Source organism: Scyliorhinus torazame, chromosome 8 (assembly GCF_047496885.1).
Source record: "Scyliorhinus torazame isolate Kashiwa2021f chromosome 8, sScyTor2.1, whole genome shotgun sequence".
NCBI classification, from domain to species: Eukaryota; Metazoa; Chordata; class Chondrichthyes; order Carcharhiniformes; family Scyliorhinidae; genus Scyliorhinus; species Scyliorhinus torazame.
The window spans coordinates 107,785,646-107,803,723 of record NC_092714.1 but is presented as its reverse complement, the minus strand read 5'-3'; the positions used below and the strand labels follow the sequence as shown (position 1 = coordinate 107,803,723).

The 18,078-nt window shown below is 42.4% G+C and overlaps 1 protein-coding gene across 1 annotated transcript in view; it reads left to right on the top strand.

The window, feature by feature from the left end:
• LOC140428025 (cilia- and flagella-associated protein 47-like) overlaps positions 1-18,078 on the top strand; it is a 1,060,448-nt gene that overhangs the window by 351,690 nt on the left and 690,680 nt on the right. The window contains exons 35-38 of the mRNA XM_072513997.1: positions 2,445-2,542; positions 5,669-5,785; positions 10,094-10,228; positions 15,547-15,659. Of these exons, the coding sequence (XP_072370098.1) occupies positions 2,445-2,542; positions 5,669-5,785; positions 10,094-10,228; positions 15,547-15,659 (463 nt within the window). The remainder of the gene's footprint in view (positions 1-2,444; positions 2,543-5,668; positions 5,786-10,093; positions 10,229-15,546; positions 15,660-18,078) is intronic.

Genomic DNA, 18,078 nt, shown 5'->3' with positions numbered 1-18,078 from the left:
AAAACGGTGCCGAAACAGGGCAATAGCATTGCAAAAATGGTAGGCTTGCTCCTGCTCCTGTAGGCTAGGAAGTCCTGGACCCCAGAGTCACTTTGAAAAGAGCCTGAGCTCCCAGTAAAACTGCCAGATTGAGCAATGGCAGACAGGAAAATAAGACATTAGTTAATTCTTCCCATGCTACCCTCAAGCTGTTTCTCTCCTGAGAGACCCAAAAAAGATGCTATTGACTAATTAGGGAAAAATAAATTGAAATATTCTTCTTTGAACCCCTTGGGAGACCACTATGGCCTTGGTTAATGCTATATTATAGTATCTAACTTTTCTATGAGGTGCTGTCTACCCCAGCCTAGTCTATCTCTAATACAGAAAATCATTGTTTACTGCATGAGTCAGCAACCCATCCTATAGTTCTACTATTCTCTGGGAAAAGAACAACCTAACACTTAAATGAGTTCTGGCCTTTCATGACTTGAAATTGTCACCTCTGATCCTTTTTTAACCTATTTAATTGAAACAAGCTGCCTATGAAGACACAATCTATTCCTGCATCACCTTTTAAACATTAGTCAAACCAATCTTGGTCTATGCATCACTAAAATATAGAGTCCCTGCTCTTTGAACCTATTAAATAGTTTAAACAATAAGTTGTGTGGTCTTCCTTCATTCTTTCAAAAACTACCTAAACGGGTCACCATATTCTAACTGAGGTCTAACCAAGGTTCCATCATTGTGTGATCCACTGCAGCTTTCTTGGAACTGACAATTTCATTCATGGTTGATGCATGACCTGTATGTCTTGCTAGATGATTCCAAATATGCCAGAGCTGGCGTGCTTTATGCTCTGTTCCATTGTGTGCAGGTTCACTGCCATGCTTCACAGGACTCTTAATAGGTTTAGAAGTCTATGGATCAGTCCTCACATCTACACTATACCCTTAAGACCTTGATCTTTTCAGGGCAAGAATGCACGCTCTCCCTCTGATTAGCTGTTTTCTGAACTGCTCTGACCCACTGTCCATCTTCTCTTTGTTTTATTCTTTCACTGGATATGGGCATTGCTGGCTAGGCCAGCATTTATTGCTCATTCCTAATTACTTTTCAGAAAGTGATGGTGGTCTGCCTTCTTGAACTGCTGCAGTCTATCCTGTGTAGAATCACCCACGGTGCTATTAGGAAGGGAACTCCAGGATTTTGACCCAGTGATAGTGAAGAAATGGTGATATATTTCCAAGTTAGGATGGTGTGTGACTTGGATGGGAACCTCAAGGTGGTGGTGTTCCCATGCATCTTCTGCCCTTGCGTTTCTCAGTGTTAGAGGTCGCAGGTTTGGGAGTTACTGCCGAAGGATTCTTGGTGAGTTCCTGCAGTGCATATTGTAGATGGTGCACACTGCCACTGTGCATTGGTGGTGGATGGAGTGCCAATCAAGTGGGCTGCTTTGTCTTGGATGACGTCAAGCTTCTTGAGTATTGTTGGAGCTGCATTTATCCAGGCAAGTGGAAAGTATTCCATCACACTCCTGACTTGTGCCTTGTAGCTGGTGGACAGGCTTTGGGGAGTCAGGAGGTGAGTTTCTCACCACAGGATTCCTCGCCTCTGATTGTTCTTGTAGCCACAGTATTCATATGGCTCATCCAGTTCAGTTTCTGGTCAGTTCTAGCCCCCAGGATGTTGATAGTTAATAACAGGGCTACCACTAGCAATCTACTTATTTATTTATAATGAGGGTTCCTGATCAATTTAACACTAATTATTGATCTGAAAATGGACCTACATGAATTTCAACCCCTTTGCCTCCTGTTTGACGAGTTTCAAATCCTTCATCCATGCTTCCAAGTATTGCCATGCCCTCAATGTTCTCTACTTTTGCAACATTCTCCAATTTTACGTTCCACCCCTTATACTTTATTTCTTCAACTCTGGCTTCCTGCTTTTCTACAATAATCATGTTACAAAGGTACTTGATTATTTTAGCAGTAGCAATAGTGTAATGTAAAAAGGGGCTTGGTACTTCATGAACATAATGGCATCCAGCCACTTCACAATTCCATAACCATACTTTATTGCTTAATTTTAATGGATCTGTTTCTAATCACTCATAACAATTTTACATACATAATTGTTAGATTATCTTATATGATGTATGAATGCATCAAATTATTTCCACCAGATTTCAAAACAACACAAAATCTAGGTTACTTGAATAGAGCATTATTGTACTAGGTTATGGTACAATAGGTGGTTTCTAATTGCAAATTTTCCCCCTATTTCTCAAAATAAACTTTATTAAGTTCAAGAGTAGAAGTCTGAAAATCTTATTTTGACTGTTCTCAAAAATGTGTAATTACAAAGTTTGAATATAAAGTTCCAAATCCAAACTTTATCTTTATTTTTAATTTTATATGACTGGCTTGTCTTTGCACTTTCATCCCTGTTTTAAATAGGTGCTGTACCACCAACACGCTGGATAATTAATTTTGATTTAGATTTGTTGGATGGTTTAGTGTTGGCAGCTGTCGTGGCTGCTTATTGCCCCCAGCTGGTACGTGATATTTTTATAAGCTGCTGCATTTACTGTTTCTTGCTATTTTTTTTGTTAAAGCCAGGTGCAGACTTGGTCAACTGTTGGTCGATTCTGTTACAACCAAAGCAAGTTTGTAAATTTGGATGCTGCACTAATTTACTGTATATAATGTATCATATTAAACTATATGAAATTGCTTTCCACATCGGATGCATTAATATTATAAAAGTTAAATGTCAGGAATATGTGAGAAGTGCCTCACGTTGATGTTAAACTTCCAGTCTAAATTGGATCCTATGACCCAATTTGACCCTGAAGGGAACCTTCAACAGTTTATTTCCAGCGTCAGGTGACAGATTGATGTTATACTTAGCCTGTTATATTTAGTCCGGACAAAGCCAATTTGCTGTTCCCCAATTCTCTGATTAGATTGTGATTGCACCCATAGTAAAACAATTTAGCCTATGAAACGAACTTGGATAGCACTAAATCTTTCAACACAACTTGAGAATTTGAAGAAAACAAAATATATGACTTTAATAAGTACACAAAGAACCTCTGCCCTACATTTTTACTACTGTAGAAGATGCTTTTAATCTTATGATGAACGGTTACTGTAACACTGTACCCTTGTCATCATGTAAGATGATGTCCCCTTTAAGACCGGGCTTGGAACCCTGGGGAACTCCGCCTCCGGCTCCGCCCATCTTGGAGCCGTATATAAGGGGCCGCCTTGTGGGCAGTGCAGCAGTTAGCACATGTCTCGGCACTAGTCTAGTTCTTAGTTTATTAAAGCCTTCTTTACTGTTTACACTCTAAGCGTCGTTATTGAGGGTACCACAAATGTACAGATAATATCTGAGTTCTTTCTTAAGAGAAAGATGTTCAGCCCTTGGACATGGTATAGGATGAAAATGAGAATTGAGAGATTTCCAGGTTGAGTGGTATAGGGACAAAAATGGATTATCTTGGTCCACCCATTAGAATATTATGTAAGGAGGTTCAAAATTGGGTATGCCATCATGTATAACTGTGACTCACCTGTTGCTGACCTAGAGACTATTTTTCTGAGCCCTACTCCTTTACCTGTGACAATCACATTCATAGCTACCTTGAGAAAATTACAGCGACAGTGAGCAGAAGGTTCATGTAGAAATAGCCTAGAAGATTGAATTGGCGAAAAGTAAGTCGCTAATAGAAACATAGAAGCCTAGAAAATAGAAGCAGGAGGAGGCCATTTGGCCCTTTGAGCCGGCTCCACCATTCATTATAATCATGGCTGATTATCAAGTTCCATAGCCTGATCCCGCCTTCCCCCATATCCCTTGATCCCTTTAGCCCCAAGAGCTATATCCATTTCTTTATTGAAATTACACAATGTTTTGGCCTCAACTACTTTCTGTGGTAACGAATTCCACAGATTCACAACTCTGGGTGAAGAAATTTCTCCTCACCTCAGTCCTAAAAGGTTTACCCCTTATCCTCAAACTATAACCCATAGGTCTCGACTCCCCCACCATCTGGAACATTCTTTCTGAATCTATCCTGTCTAATCCCGTTAGAGTTTTGTAAGTTTCTATGAGATCCCCTCTCACCCTTCTAAACTCCATTGAATATAATCCTAACTGACTTAATCTCTGTTTTTATGACAGCCCCGCCATCCCAGGAATCAGCCTGGTAAACCTTCGCTGTACTCCCTCCATAGCAAGAACATCTTTCCTCAGAAAAGGACACCAAAACTGCACACAATACTCTGGTGTGGCCTCTCCAATGCCCTATACAATTGATAGTAAAACATCTCTATCCCTATACTCAAATCCTCTCGCTATGAAGGTCAACGTACCTTCTTTACTGCATGCTGTACCTGCGCACTAACTTTCAGTGACTGATGCATGAGGACACCAAGGCCTCATGAGTATCCACTTCTCTCAATTTACACCCATTCAAATATAATCTGCCTTCCTATTTTTGCAGCCGAAGCAGATAACCTCACATTTATGCACACTATACTGCATCTGCCGTGCATGTATCCACTCATGCAACCTGTCCAAATCCCGGTGAAGCATCTCTGCATCCTCCTCACAGCTCACCCTCCCACCCAACTTTGTATCACCTGCAAATTTGGACATAATACATTTGGTTCCCTTGTCCAATGCTGTCAGAAGTTGGATAAAGGCTATTAAGATATGGGAAATAAAACGGACCTGGTTAGTTGAAAAAAGATACTTTTATATCCTTCTAGTCCATAATTGCGTCCAATGAGACAATCATATTCCATGTGGAGTTGCCCAGCTAACAATATCAGAAATGTTGTGTCAAAACCTTCCTGATATAATGCTGCAAGTTTAGTTAGTTACAGGCTTCTGGGACCTTAGATATGTTTTATGATTGGTTAATTTGTGCTTGACTGACAATTGTATTTTGAATGTGAGAAATAAAATACTTAAAATCTGTGAAGTCTCAGTAGCCCTTTGCTGGGACAGAGAAAAAGATTGTTGTTTAATCTGGGAAGAAGCAGTTTTGAAATCTCAGGGAAGAAACCAGTCACTACTGGCTAGCTTGGTGCATTGGAGGAACAAGACTACATTTAAAAGTTCCCTATCTGTTGGGAGGAGGGGGAGGATGGGTACAGTCGCCAGTGCAGCTGGCAAGCTATGTTCTGCTTTTTGTACCTGAATAGACACAAAGTCAAAAAAAGAGAAAATTCCACCCTCAGTTTGTTGTTCATTTGCTCTATATGTTATAGAAATCTTGCCTCGATATCAAGGAATGGATAAATACCTCAAAGTCTACAGTGTTGAGAATAATCCAAGGTCTGAGAGTCAAAATAATTCAGGAGAAGGAGATTTGAAACTATCTGAAATTATTATAGATGTTACTACAAAGATCAGCCAAGGATATTTTGGATTTTGGAGCCAGGGCACCATCCCTGGGTCTTATTGTTTGCAATTATGTTTAAAATTGGTTGAGACAAATTATTTGGTTGGTTTCCCATTGATCATGCAAATCTTGTTCTACTTATCTATTTTAGACTCTGGATTTTTAAAATCTAAACAACGCTATATTTAGTTAAATTTGAAATCATTTAATATTAATGTTCATTTGGAGATTCATGCAACAAAAACACATTGTCTTTCTTTGCAGATTGTAACTCATTTTGAAAATATGTACACTTCCCCAGCTGCTCCTGAGCAATGTCTGCATAATAGCCTGGTCATCCTAAATGCATTCAATGCCATTGGCCTAGATTTTGATATACAGGTAAACTGAATGATTAATCGTTGTGCAATTTCTCTCATTTCTGAATGAAAACCATGGGTACAGTAGCCCAGTTGTTTTACTAGACAAGCAAATTCAGAGGCATGGATTAATGATCTAGATTCAGGAGTTCAAATCCTGATATGACAACTGGGGAATTTAAATTTAGTTTTAATTAATTAACTAAAAATGTGGAGGCAAGGATTGATATCACCAATGATAACAATGAACCTACCAGATTGTCATAAATATCCATCTGTTCAATCATGCCCTTCAGGGAAAGAAATCTGCCAGCCTTACCCAGTCTGACCTGTATGTGATTCTAGACTCTTGGCAATGTGATTGATTCTTAGCTGCCTTCTGAAATGACCGAGCAAGCTGCTAAGTTTTATCAAGGTGCCATAAACCATATTAAGATGATTAAAATTAGACAGACCAGATGGCATCAATCACTAGAACAGGCAGCCCAACCAATCCTTCAAATTATCCTTGCTAACATCTGGGCGAGCTGACCCACAGACTTGTCAATCAACAACCAAACACAGCCATGCTCAGAATCATACCTTCAGCCAATATCCCAGACACTTCCATCACCATCTCCAAGTTCTGTTCTACCGCAGTGAGATTCACTAGATGTGGTGGCAGAATAGTTGCAGTGGGAAGGATGTGGCCCTGGGAGTTCTCAATATTAACTCAGGGACCCATTAAGTCATCCCATGGCATCAGGTCAAACATTGGCAAGGAAAGCTCCCGTTGATTACTGCCTGCTGTCCTCACTCAGCTGATGCATCAGTACTCCTTCTTGGGTGGGCAAATTCAATGTCCATCATGTAGGATATAACTGTCAGGCTGGACTTGCAGCAGATGTTGAGAGAACCAGGACAAGGGAAACCCTATTTATTTTTAATTTAAAAAAAAATTACTGTACCCAATTCTTTTTTTTCCAATTAAGGGGCAATTTAGCGTGGCCAATCTACCTATCTTGTACATCGTTGGGTTTGTGGGCGGTGAGACCTACACAGAGGGATCCCCTACTTGGCCTCGTCCTCACTAATCTATCTGTTGCTGATGCATCTGTTCGTAACAGTGTTGGTAGGAGTAACCACTACACAATCCTTGAGGAGATAAAGTCTCATCTTCACACTGAGTACATCCTTCACTGATGAACTGGGCAAAATGTGGCCCTACCACAGGGCTAAATGGCCCAAAGCCCCATCTGCTGCCCAGTTGGGCCATCAAAAGCAGCAAGCATGTACTAAACCACTATCTAAAACCTAGGATAGCCCTTGCTCCACTATTACCATGAAGCCAGGGGATCAACGTTGGTTGAACCCTTGTTTTTAACACCGTGGACATGACATGTGCAAACCCCTGCCCAAATCCCCAAAGCTTCGGACATGTCCAGAACATGTGGACATGGTTCGCTGGTCCTCCCGCACATTTTGCACACCTGTCTTCCACCCCAAAGAATCTGCTCATCCAGGCCACTGTCATGTGAGCCCGATGAACGACCTTGAATTGTATCAGGCTGAGCCTGGCACATGTTGCGGCCGCGTTGACTCTACTCAACGCGTCTGCCCATAGACCATCCTCTATTTCTCCTCCCAGCTCCTCTTCCCACTTGCGCTTCAGCTCCTCAGTCTGTGTCTCCTCTGACCCCATAAGTTCCTTGTAAATGTCAGAGACGCCCCCTTCTCCTACCCACCTTCTGGAAACTACCCTGTCCTGAATCCCCCTTAGCGGTAGAAGTGGGAAGGTTTGAAAACATATATTAACGGCGTTCAAAAGGCATCTCAACAAATACATGGGCAGGATAGATGTAGAGGCATACGGCACTAGGAAGTGCTGAGGGCTTTGGTCAAGGGTGGTACCATGACCGGTACAGGCTTGGAGGGCCGAAGGGCCTGTTCCTGTGCTGTATTGTTCTTTGTTCTTAAATCTGGGTACTTTATTGCTTAGTAGATCAAGGGCAGCAGGGGCACGGAAAGGCCACCACGTTCAAGATCACACACCATCCTGACATGGTAATAATGCATGATTAGTTGATTCTTCAACATTACTGTCCCAAAATCCAGGAATTCCCTTCCGAACAGGCTACAGACTCCAGCGTTTGAAGAAGGCTGCTCACCACCACAATTAGGAATTGGCAATTATTGGTGACCTACCTAGCAACACTTACATTCCCTGACTGAATAAATGTACTAATACATCTAAATGACAATGCCATTTCCACTCTCTAAGAACAGAATCTCCAATCTGTGCTTGATGGATTCGTGGGAACATACCAAAGAATCAGTTTCAGACTCAGCCTCAAGATTACTCCAATGCTTTGCCAACCCACCCCAGGGCACGATTCTTCCTCTCTTTCCATCAAGAACAACAGAGAAAGACTCCCAAACATGGAACATTTCCCCTACCTGTGGAATCACCTCTTGCCTAAGGCTGACATCAATGTGGGGGTTCCCCCAACCTACAAGCGAGTCTTCGGACACCTGAGAACAAGAGTCTTTGGCAACTGCGATATCCGTGCTGAGGCCAAAACTCTCATGTACAAGGCAGTCATCCTCCCAACTCTTCTGTATGGTTCAGAAACTTGGATTACCTGCAGATGCCACGTCAAGATCCTAAACAGGTACCATCAACGTTGTTTGAGACAGATTCTCCATATCAACTGGGAGGACAGGCATATTAACATCAGCACCCTTGAAGCAGCTAAGAGCACCGTCATCAAGGTCATGATCATGCAAAACCTATTCTGCTGGGCTGGCCATGTGCTTAGGATGTCAGAGTGCCGACTGACAAAGCAAATCATCTTCCTACAGCTCAAGGAACTGAACAAGAGAAGGATATAGGAAGCACTTCAAAGACACCCTGAAGGCTGATCTCAAGAAATGCAACATGGATGTCAACGCCTGGGAAACCCTTGCTCAGAAGAGACCTATTTAGAGGAACCTCTGGGCGATGGGATACAATTCTTTGAGGACCCCCACAGCAAAAGGAAGTCCAGAAAAGGAGCCTGGGAATGCCAACGATCTTGGTCCAAGGACCAATTTCACCTCCCAGAAACAACTGCCAAGTGTGCGGTCGGAGATGCGACTTTAGGATCAGGCTCATCAGCCACACAAGGACCCACAGAACCTATGACCAGTAACACAGACTTTCTGAGGCGGATAATCATGCTCATTAGTGAGTGATCGTTGAAGAAGAAGAAAGCTTCTTATCATAAACACTGTTGACCTTAACTGGTTAAGATATTAATATAATTTCAGATATCTATTAAAACCATATTTTCTTTCACAATCAGAGTTTTCTTTTAAATACTAAAGAGCTAGATTTTGCCACAATTGCTTGTAAAGATATCAGCTGTGTTTTTTCTGGATAGTGACTAAAAACCTGAGAAAACGCATGAAGAATTATAGAGCAGGAGAAAGAGGCTATTCATACCATCTCTTCAAGCGGTCTGGAAGAACTATCAGTTTTGTCCTTCTTCCTGCCCTTTCTAAATACCTTTCAAGTTCAAATTTTACAAATATTATTAAGCCACAATAGTTTCAGCTTCCTCGATAGTTTCTGGTGAAGCATACTCCAGAACCTATGCAAAATTTCTCAGAAGCCCTCCCTGTGTTCTTCATGATCTTAAATTTATCTTTCCTGGCTACCGACATAAAAGTCAGAAGTAGCATGTTTTTCTCCTCCCAATTTATGTTATTGATTTCTGTACATTTCTGTAGAATATGATTGGTAAAGAAATCAAAGATTTTAGTGTTCTGATAAAAAATAGCCCTAGTTTCATTACAGTTATACTGCAAATTCATAGACGTAATAATCAAATTTGTAATTTTGCATACAACAGCTTATGTTTATAAAGTGCCTTTAAGGCATCGCAAGAGCATTGCAAAAAGATACTTGAGTCGCATAAGAAGATGTTCGGTCAAATGACAAAAACTGGCCAACGAGTTAAGTTTCAAGAAGCACTTTAAAAGAGGAAAGCAAGACAAGGATGCGGACAGGTGTAGGAAGGGAATTGTATAGCTTGGGGACCAAGGCAACTGGAGGCATGGAGCTGCTATAATTCAGAATGTATAAGAGGCCATAATTAGAGGAGCACGGATACCTTGGAAGTTTGTGGGGTTGGAGGAGGTTATAGAGATAGGTAAAGGAAAGGCCTTGAAGGGACTTGAAAGCAAGGATGACAATTTTAAAATCAATCATGCAATTCTACAATCATGCAGATCACTAACAATAACAGTGTTATCGTGCTAATTTAAATTTTTTTTAAATATGAGGACTTTTGTGTTGTTGATTGAACAGGCCACCGACATCTCCGATCCAAATCCTATCACAATGCTTATACTGTGTGTTTATTTGTATCAAAGACTTCCTAACTATCGTCCTAAGATTACTGTTGAGTTCACTGGTGCCCTGCATGCTACAGTTGTGAAACAGGTGAGTAAACTAAGGATCCTTTAGAAATCATAGCAATTTATACATATCTTTTCCCATGTGCTATTTTGCAGTAATCTTTCCCCCTTTGCTTAGGTAGGGGTTGAAGTTCAGAGCAACATTGCAGAAAACATTGGAGCAGTTTTCTTTAACTTCAGTTTAATTTTCCGATTCCCGAATGTAGTTTACAAAATGTTACCCTGTGACAACAGGTTGAATTATTCAGTTTACAGACATTCCACAAATGGAAAGTTAAGCTGTTGATTGGGGATGGGGCTGGGGATTGTATATTTTCACTGCCAATCACTTTGTTTTGACTTGACATTATGTGAAAAGTAGAAGTCCAGGCATTAAAGCTACCTTGAACAGTATTATTGCCAGTTTAACATGGTGTTGACTATTTATATATCTGTTGAGGTAATCGTTGCTCATGATCCAGTTAGCTGATGTAAATTCAAAATCATTATGCAACACATTTAAACTAGGCCTCACTCCACAGAGACAAGAGTCAAAACAGTGAATGATGTCATTGCAGAATACACCAAATGAAATACTATTTTGTATTGAGAAAGATAAAACTCAGGAGAATTGTATAAACTGCGATAATGAAGCAGGTCATTGTGCTTGACATTACAAGTGAGCAGGTGAGGTTTACGTTTCCAGCCCTCCTGTTTTTTAGGGGAGACATTGGCAAATAAAACAACAACTTTTATTTATATAGCACCCTTGATGTATCAAAGCATCTCAAAGTGCTTTACCGAGCCACATAAGGGGATATCAGGGCTGTTGACCAGAAGTAAATGAGGTAGATTTTAAGAAGCCTTTAAAAAAAGGAAATGACCACAGAGAGGCAGACAGGTTTAGAGAGGAAATTCTAGAGCTTCGTACCTCAGCAGCTGAAGGCACAGCCACCGGGGGTGAAGCAGTTAAAATCAGGGTTACTTGAGAATCTAAAGGCGTGCTGTTGCAAAAATGTCAAATTTCATGATTCATGTGTTTTAGGAGTATAACTTTTGGATTGAGGATTGACATTTTTAAATGGAAGATAAATGAAAACTCCAGGTGAGAAGCTGGTGAAAAGATAAAATGTAATCGCAATTCACAGGGTGGCCTGTGTTCATTTAATATTGTCATGTGAGAGTACCTTTAAGAAATGGGTGTTTATAAATGGGTGCGTATATAAATATCTGTAGTGAGAGCAACTTTAAGAAATGGGTGTTTATTACTGCAGTGATGTCAGAGAGTGGGTGGAGCTGGGCTGTCTGTCAGCTTTTTACTTTTGTTTTAGGCTGTTTGCTGCAGGGTGTGTTTTAGTTTTGTTTTCAGTGTTGGAGCTGAAGCCAGACCAAGCAGGTGTACTGCTGTTCTCTCTGCCATCAAAAGACTATCTCTTGATCATTTGGTGAATTCAGAATTATAAATGTTCTCAGTAGTGAATGTAAACCTAATGTGCTTCTGTTAAAAGGTGTTTCTTTTGTCTTCTGGATGTTGTTTGGGAAGTTATTAAAGATTACTTAGTGTTGTATTCTTTGGGGTTGTATTTGAATTGATGGTTGCTAAGATGTTCACTGTATGTTTTAAAAAGGTTAACTTGAGTTCATAAAATAAACATCGTTTTGCTTTAAATAATGCGTTTCCATTTCTGCTGTACCACACATGTAGAGTGCGCTGTGTGTTCCCCATATCACAATCTATTAAAAGTTGTGGGTCAGGTGAACTCCATGATACACTTTGGGGTTCTCTAAACCCTGGCCCATAACAATATGGTCAGAATTGAAAGTGGGAAAGCACTAAACAATGGATGGCCCATTCTGAGTTTCTTGATGGCGATGAGATGTCTACAGTTGCCTTCATATGGGGTTTAAATTATTTGTATAGACTACCTTGAATTGAATAAGGCTAAAGCGAGCACACGAAGAGGATGCATTCACTCTCCTCAGAGCCGCCTCCCTTAACACAGCCTTCAACTCCCTCCACAGCTCTTCCTCCCACTTCCGCTTAACCTCTCCTACAGGGCACAATCCCAGTCCATTAATTCTTTGTCAATCTCCAACACCCTGCCCATGTCAACCTCTGTTTTTGACACCACCTTGTCCTGCAGTCCGGGTGGCGCAGGTCAGGAAAGGACGGTACCTGCTTTCTCACATAGTGCTGCACCTGTAAGTACTGGAAACCATTCCCACTGGGCAGCTCATACTCCTCTACCAATCCCTGCTGGCTCGAAAAGCTGCCCCCCCCACGAATAGGTCTCCACACTGCTCAATCTCTACCTGCCGCCACCCCCGGAACCCCACGTCTAGCCCCCCCCCCCCCCCCCCCCCCCCCCCCCCCCCCCCGCCACCCCCCCCCCCCCCCCCTCCGGAACAAACCTTTTATTCCCGTAAATTGCTGCCTAAACCGAGGCACACTCCAACCTCAGGTGTTGCCGCCACAGTCCCCACACCTCAGGACCGCCACCACCACTGGACTTGTGGAGGACCTGGCCGGTGAGAATGGCAGAGGAGCCGTCAACAGTGCCCCTAAACAAGTGTCCTTGCATAAGGCTGCCTCCATCCGCTCCCACACCAACCCATGCCCCACTACTCACTTCCTGACCATGGCTATATTTGCTGCCCGGTAGTAGTTTATAAAATGTGGCATGGCCAGTGCCCCTTCCCCCACCCCCCCTCCCCCAGCAGCAGCTTCTTTACCCGTGGGGCTTTCCCCGCTCACACAAACCCCAAGATCAGTGCATCTTTCTAAAAAAAGCCTTTGGAATAAAGATCGGGAGGTTCTGGAACACGAATAAAAAGCTCGGGAGAACCATGAAGAACTGCACCCGCCCCACCAACGATAGCGGGAGCACATCCCATTTCTTAAAATCCCCCTTCATCTGCTCATTGATTGAATGGCGGTGCAGGCGCGATGGGCCGAGTGGGCTAATTCTTTTCCTATGTCTTATGGTCTTATGTCTTATGGACCGCGACCTCCGCATTCCGTTCCTCCAAGGGCTTCATTATAACATTTAACAAACGCTCAATGTTAGCTGACAGATACCTCCTCTTTACAAATCCCGTCTGGTCTTCCTCTATCCTTCACCTTTCCAAATCCGCTCGCCGCCTCCTGCTTCCTCAATTGATGAGCCAATATCTGACTCGCCTTTTCCCAGAGACCCAGAGTCAAGCGATCCAGAAGGTGGAGGAGCACGAGGAGTTGAATGATGCCTGGTAGATGGAGAGTCTTATATTTGCTGCCGGGGGTAATAGTTTATAAAATTTGGCAAGGCCAGTGCCCCCCCCCCCTTGCATCTTTGCTCCAGCAGCACCTTCTTTACCCTTGGGGATTTCCCCGCCCACACAAACCCCAAGATCAGTGCATTCATTTTCCTAACAAAAGCCTTTGGAATAAAGATCGGGAGGTTCTGGAACACAAATACAAGGCCAGCCAGGAGTTTGTAAGAATAATTAAATCTAGACATGACAAAGCCATGGGTGAGGGTTTAGGAGCAGATAATCTGAGAAAGGGACCAACTCCATCCTGATCCTGCCTTCCCAAGATGAGGGTCTTTTTAAAGGAGACAGGACCTGCCAGGTCAAGCAGTTTCCCGAGTTAACCTTCCCAACTACATAACGAAAATGCAGCCCTTAGGGACGCCAGCGGCCTTTTACAAAATGGAGGCGGAACTTGGATGCAAAACTCCCACCCTCATTTCTGGCAGATCCAATTATTGCCAGCAGGTGGAAGTGGGCAGGGCATGAAGCACACAGATGGGAACATGGCATGGGGTGCGATTTAATGAAAAAAAAGAGTCCCGTTTTGAAGGGTTTAGAGGAGTTGTTCCTGGTGCGTATAGTACCGGATGTGTCCCCGCTATCGAACGGGACTCTTATTTTTTGGGGCCTCGGCGGGGAGTGCCTTGCAGAGGCTGCAATCAGTTGCATTTCCTGCATTGATTTCACAACTCCCAGACCCCCCTCCAACACTCTAACTCATTTGTTGGGAGTCCTCGATACCCAGCAAGGGCAGAATGCCACCTGGACACCTTGGCACTGCCGGCCTATCACCCATGCAGTGCCCCTGCTCAGAGGTCAACCACCCAGTTGTGCAAATATCAGACGTAGTTTTTAAACTTCACTTATGCTTCTATTTCTCTTTCTATCCCTTTGTTTTCGTTCTTTGATTTAGACATTATTAATCTCACTACAAAACAAATTGCGATGTAATTCAAACATTCAACAAATGTAAATGCAGTTTGCAACAATATCATGATATTATATTATATGATGTATGATACACGATGGACAAATATTATATGATCGAATGTCATGGATTAAACATCATGAGCAGTACCACAACATGATCAAATGACAAATTTCACATGATGAAATCTCTCAGGATATGAGAATCCAGAGATGATCCAACATGGGGTTTAAAGAGTCGGTAATTTGTAAAAACAAAGCTTGAAAGGGTTCAATAGTTTTGTTTTCCCAGAAAAGTAAAGTCAAATACCAAGTGTACACTGAGCCTACCTGTTCTGGTGTATGGATTGTCTCTTGTCTCCAGTTTGCACTGGCAGACTGGCACAGTCAAATTGTATCCCAATTTGTTTTCTACCTACTGAAACACGAAATTAAAACATCAAAAACCAGAAAAGACTATCCAGTCTATCTGGACTATCCATGAAAATATTGATGTCTCTTAATAATCTGCTCTCTCAAGTATCAATCCGATTTACCCTTAAATAGTTGCATGATATTTGTATCCTGTGCCTTGGAGGGCATTCCATTTCACATGTTTACCACTCGCAGTGAAAAGTAATGAAATTTAAATGTCTGTTCACCTTCCTTCTTCTATCCTTGAGCTCTCGCATTTGTGTCAGTCTTTAAAATATTAAAGTGGTTCAAATTATCTGTTTCCTTCAGGGAGTTTTGAGCAAGACGTCTTTATTACTATTCTGATCAATGAGAATGGTGATCTCCCACTCTCTAGACTATTCATTGCTTTTCAATCCTTTCACTTGTGGGACAATTAAGACAATTATACAAGAATTTTATTTCACTTTGTTTATAACCTCATAATTTTTAAACTTGCATTTTCAATGTGACATATTTTACTGTTTTATGGAATAGAATTTTGAAAAATCACAAGCTGTCATTCACCCCATTGTTTTTCAGTCAGCTCTGGATGAGCCTGCAATTTCATTCCATTCTCCACTGAAAAGAGAACATGGGATAAGTTGTGTTAGTTGAATGTTCTTTGCAAACATTAATATTAACCATTTCGTTTAAATGAGCGTTAGGTGTTGCTCTATCAAAAATAAGGCTTTTATTACTTTGATGCAGATTCGATTACAAAATCCCTTCATGAAACGCATTGTGTATTTTGCAACAATCGTAGGGAAAGAGGCAACTGATTTCTCTTTGCCCAATGGAAATGAAGTGATCATCCCAGAAAGGTACATTAAAGCCCTAATATATTGTTTTGCATGTTTTAGTTCTTGACAGAAGAAACATATAGGAAATCATTTTTGGGGCACTATCAGTGATTCTGGCCCAAATTGCATCTATTTTGAAAAGTATTTTATCCCCAGCTCCTACTATTTGCATCTTGCTGAATTCCATGGAGTTGGCACAATCGGGCTATGTTTATTTTAAAAGATATTTCGTGATATTGTGAGTGATAACTTGGTAGAATTTAGTTAATACAATAGAAAATTGATTTTACCACAAAGAAAAAAACATTTTAAAACACACCCACAGTCAATCCATTACTCTGATTATAAATTGCTGAAAATGACTTTTCAAAAATATGCAAAACTCTTTTCCAGTTAGAATGGGGTACAATAGTCAGGGGGGTACAATAGTCAGTTTCTGAGTAAACTTAAAAAAAAATACATTTCCAAACAAGTCTATCAGACCCTCTGGGTACAAAAACTCCAACACCACTCGAAGCTCAACATCATCCAGGACAAAATAGCCCACGTCACTGGCACCCCACCCACCATCCTAAACGTGCACTCCTTCCACCACAGGCACACTGTGGCTGCAGTATGTACCCCCTACAAAATGCACTGCAGCAACTTGTCAAGTGTCCTTCGACAGAACCTTGCTAATCAGCAACCTCCACCGCCCAGAAGAACAAGATCAGCAGACACGTGGGAACACTACAATTTGCGAACTCCCACCAACACAATGTTCTCCTACAGAATCACTCGTATTCAAACGCAGCCGCAGGAACAGGAGTTCCCACAGTCATATAAGGGTATCTGGCATAGCAAAGATTAATGTGGGACCATTGAATGCGATGTAATGACACACATGGCCTGCTGTGTACTGGACAGAGACCTGTGTAGAAGCAAACATGAAGTTAGCTCATCGCTTAGGCTATATTCTAAATATATAGTAATGTTATCAATGAACACTTAATGTTCAATTATGCAAGACTTAGGACCTGTTTGTGTGACCTACTGAGCGTAAAATATCCACCTATAGTATTCAGCAAGAAGATAGACTTACATTTATATTGCATTATTCATAACTGCAGAACTTCCCTTAATGCTTTAATATCACTTAAGTACTTTTTGTAATGTAGATACTGTCATAATGCTAAAAGATGGCTGCTAACTCTAACTTTAAAAGCAGCAAAATGTCAGCTTAAATATGTCAGAGGCAGTATTAGATAATACCTGCTTGAATGTGGGAAAAGGCTGAATGGTGTCAGTTTGAACAGGGGGAAGAAGCGTGAGCTGTTTGGAACTGAAAGACTCTGATAACCATCAATTCAGTCGAGACAGTTTGTACCAAAGAACAGTGGCTTTAATCAACTAGATGTGTGTCAACCTGTAGCTTCTCCCGCACTGAGAGCCTGTCTCAGATCGGCCGGTTATATACCTCCTCAGAGGGGCGGAGCCACAGGTGGAGCCAACAGCAGCATCAATACAACAATTCAACAGCAACAATAACAGCAACAACAGTAAGTATATACAATAGTGGATGTCGATGACAATAGGAATAATAGAACAACAGTGAGTATATACAATAGCCATACGTGGCTCACCACATTCACCCCCGTTAAGAAAAAAAAAGATCAGGCGGGGGTGAAGCGGGCTCATAGGTTAGGTCTCACAGCCCGTATCATCCGCTGCGAACACCGCAGCCCCGGCTGCGGTGTGGGCACAGGTGTCGAGACCTTCGGCTCCGGGAGCATGCCGTCCTCACAACCGGGTCCCGGACAGGGCGACGCGCAGGGCCGGAGCTAATGGACCCAGGGAGGGATGTTGGTGTAGATGCGGAGGTAGACTGAGGGGCATGGTGATGGTGGGCGCGAGGGTACCCGCGGGAGCCAGGTCCCGGAGGGAGGCTGTGTCCTGCCGTCCGTCGCGGTGTGCCACGTAGGCATACTGAGGGTTCGCGTGGAGGAGCTGGATCCTCTCGACCAGGGGGTCAGCCTTATGGCTCCTCATGTGTTTCCGGAGGAGGACAGGCCCAGGTGTTGTTAGCCAGGACGGAAGCGAGACTCCGGAGATCGATGTCCTGGGAAAGACAAATAGCTGGTCATAAGGGGTCTCAGTACCCAAGAGCGACCGGATGGAGTGGAGCGCATCGGGGAGGACCTCCTGCCAGCGGGAGACTGGGAGACGTCTAGGCCGTAGGGCCAGAAGTACAGTTTTCCAGACCGTAGCATTCTCCCTCAAAATATAGATAGATTGGAGAGTTGGGCAGAGAAATGGCAGATGGAGTTCAATCCAAGCAAATGCGAGGTGATGCATTTTGGAAGATCTAATTCAAGAGCGGACTATACGGTCAATGGAAGAGTCCTGGGGAAAAGTGATGTACAGAGAGATCTGGGAGTTCAGGTCCATTGTACCCTGAAGG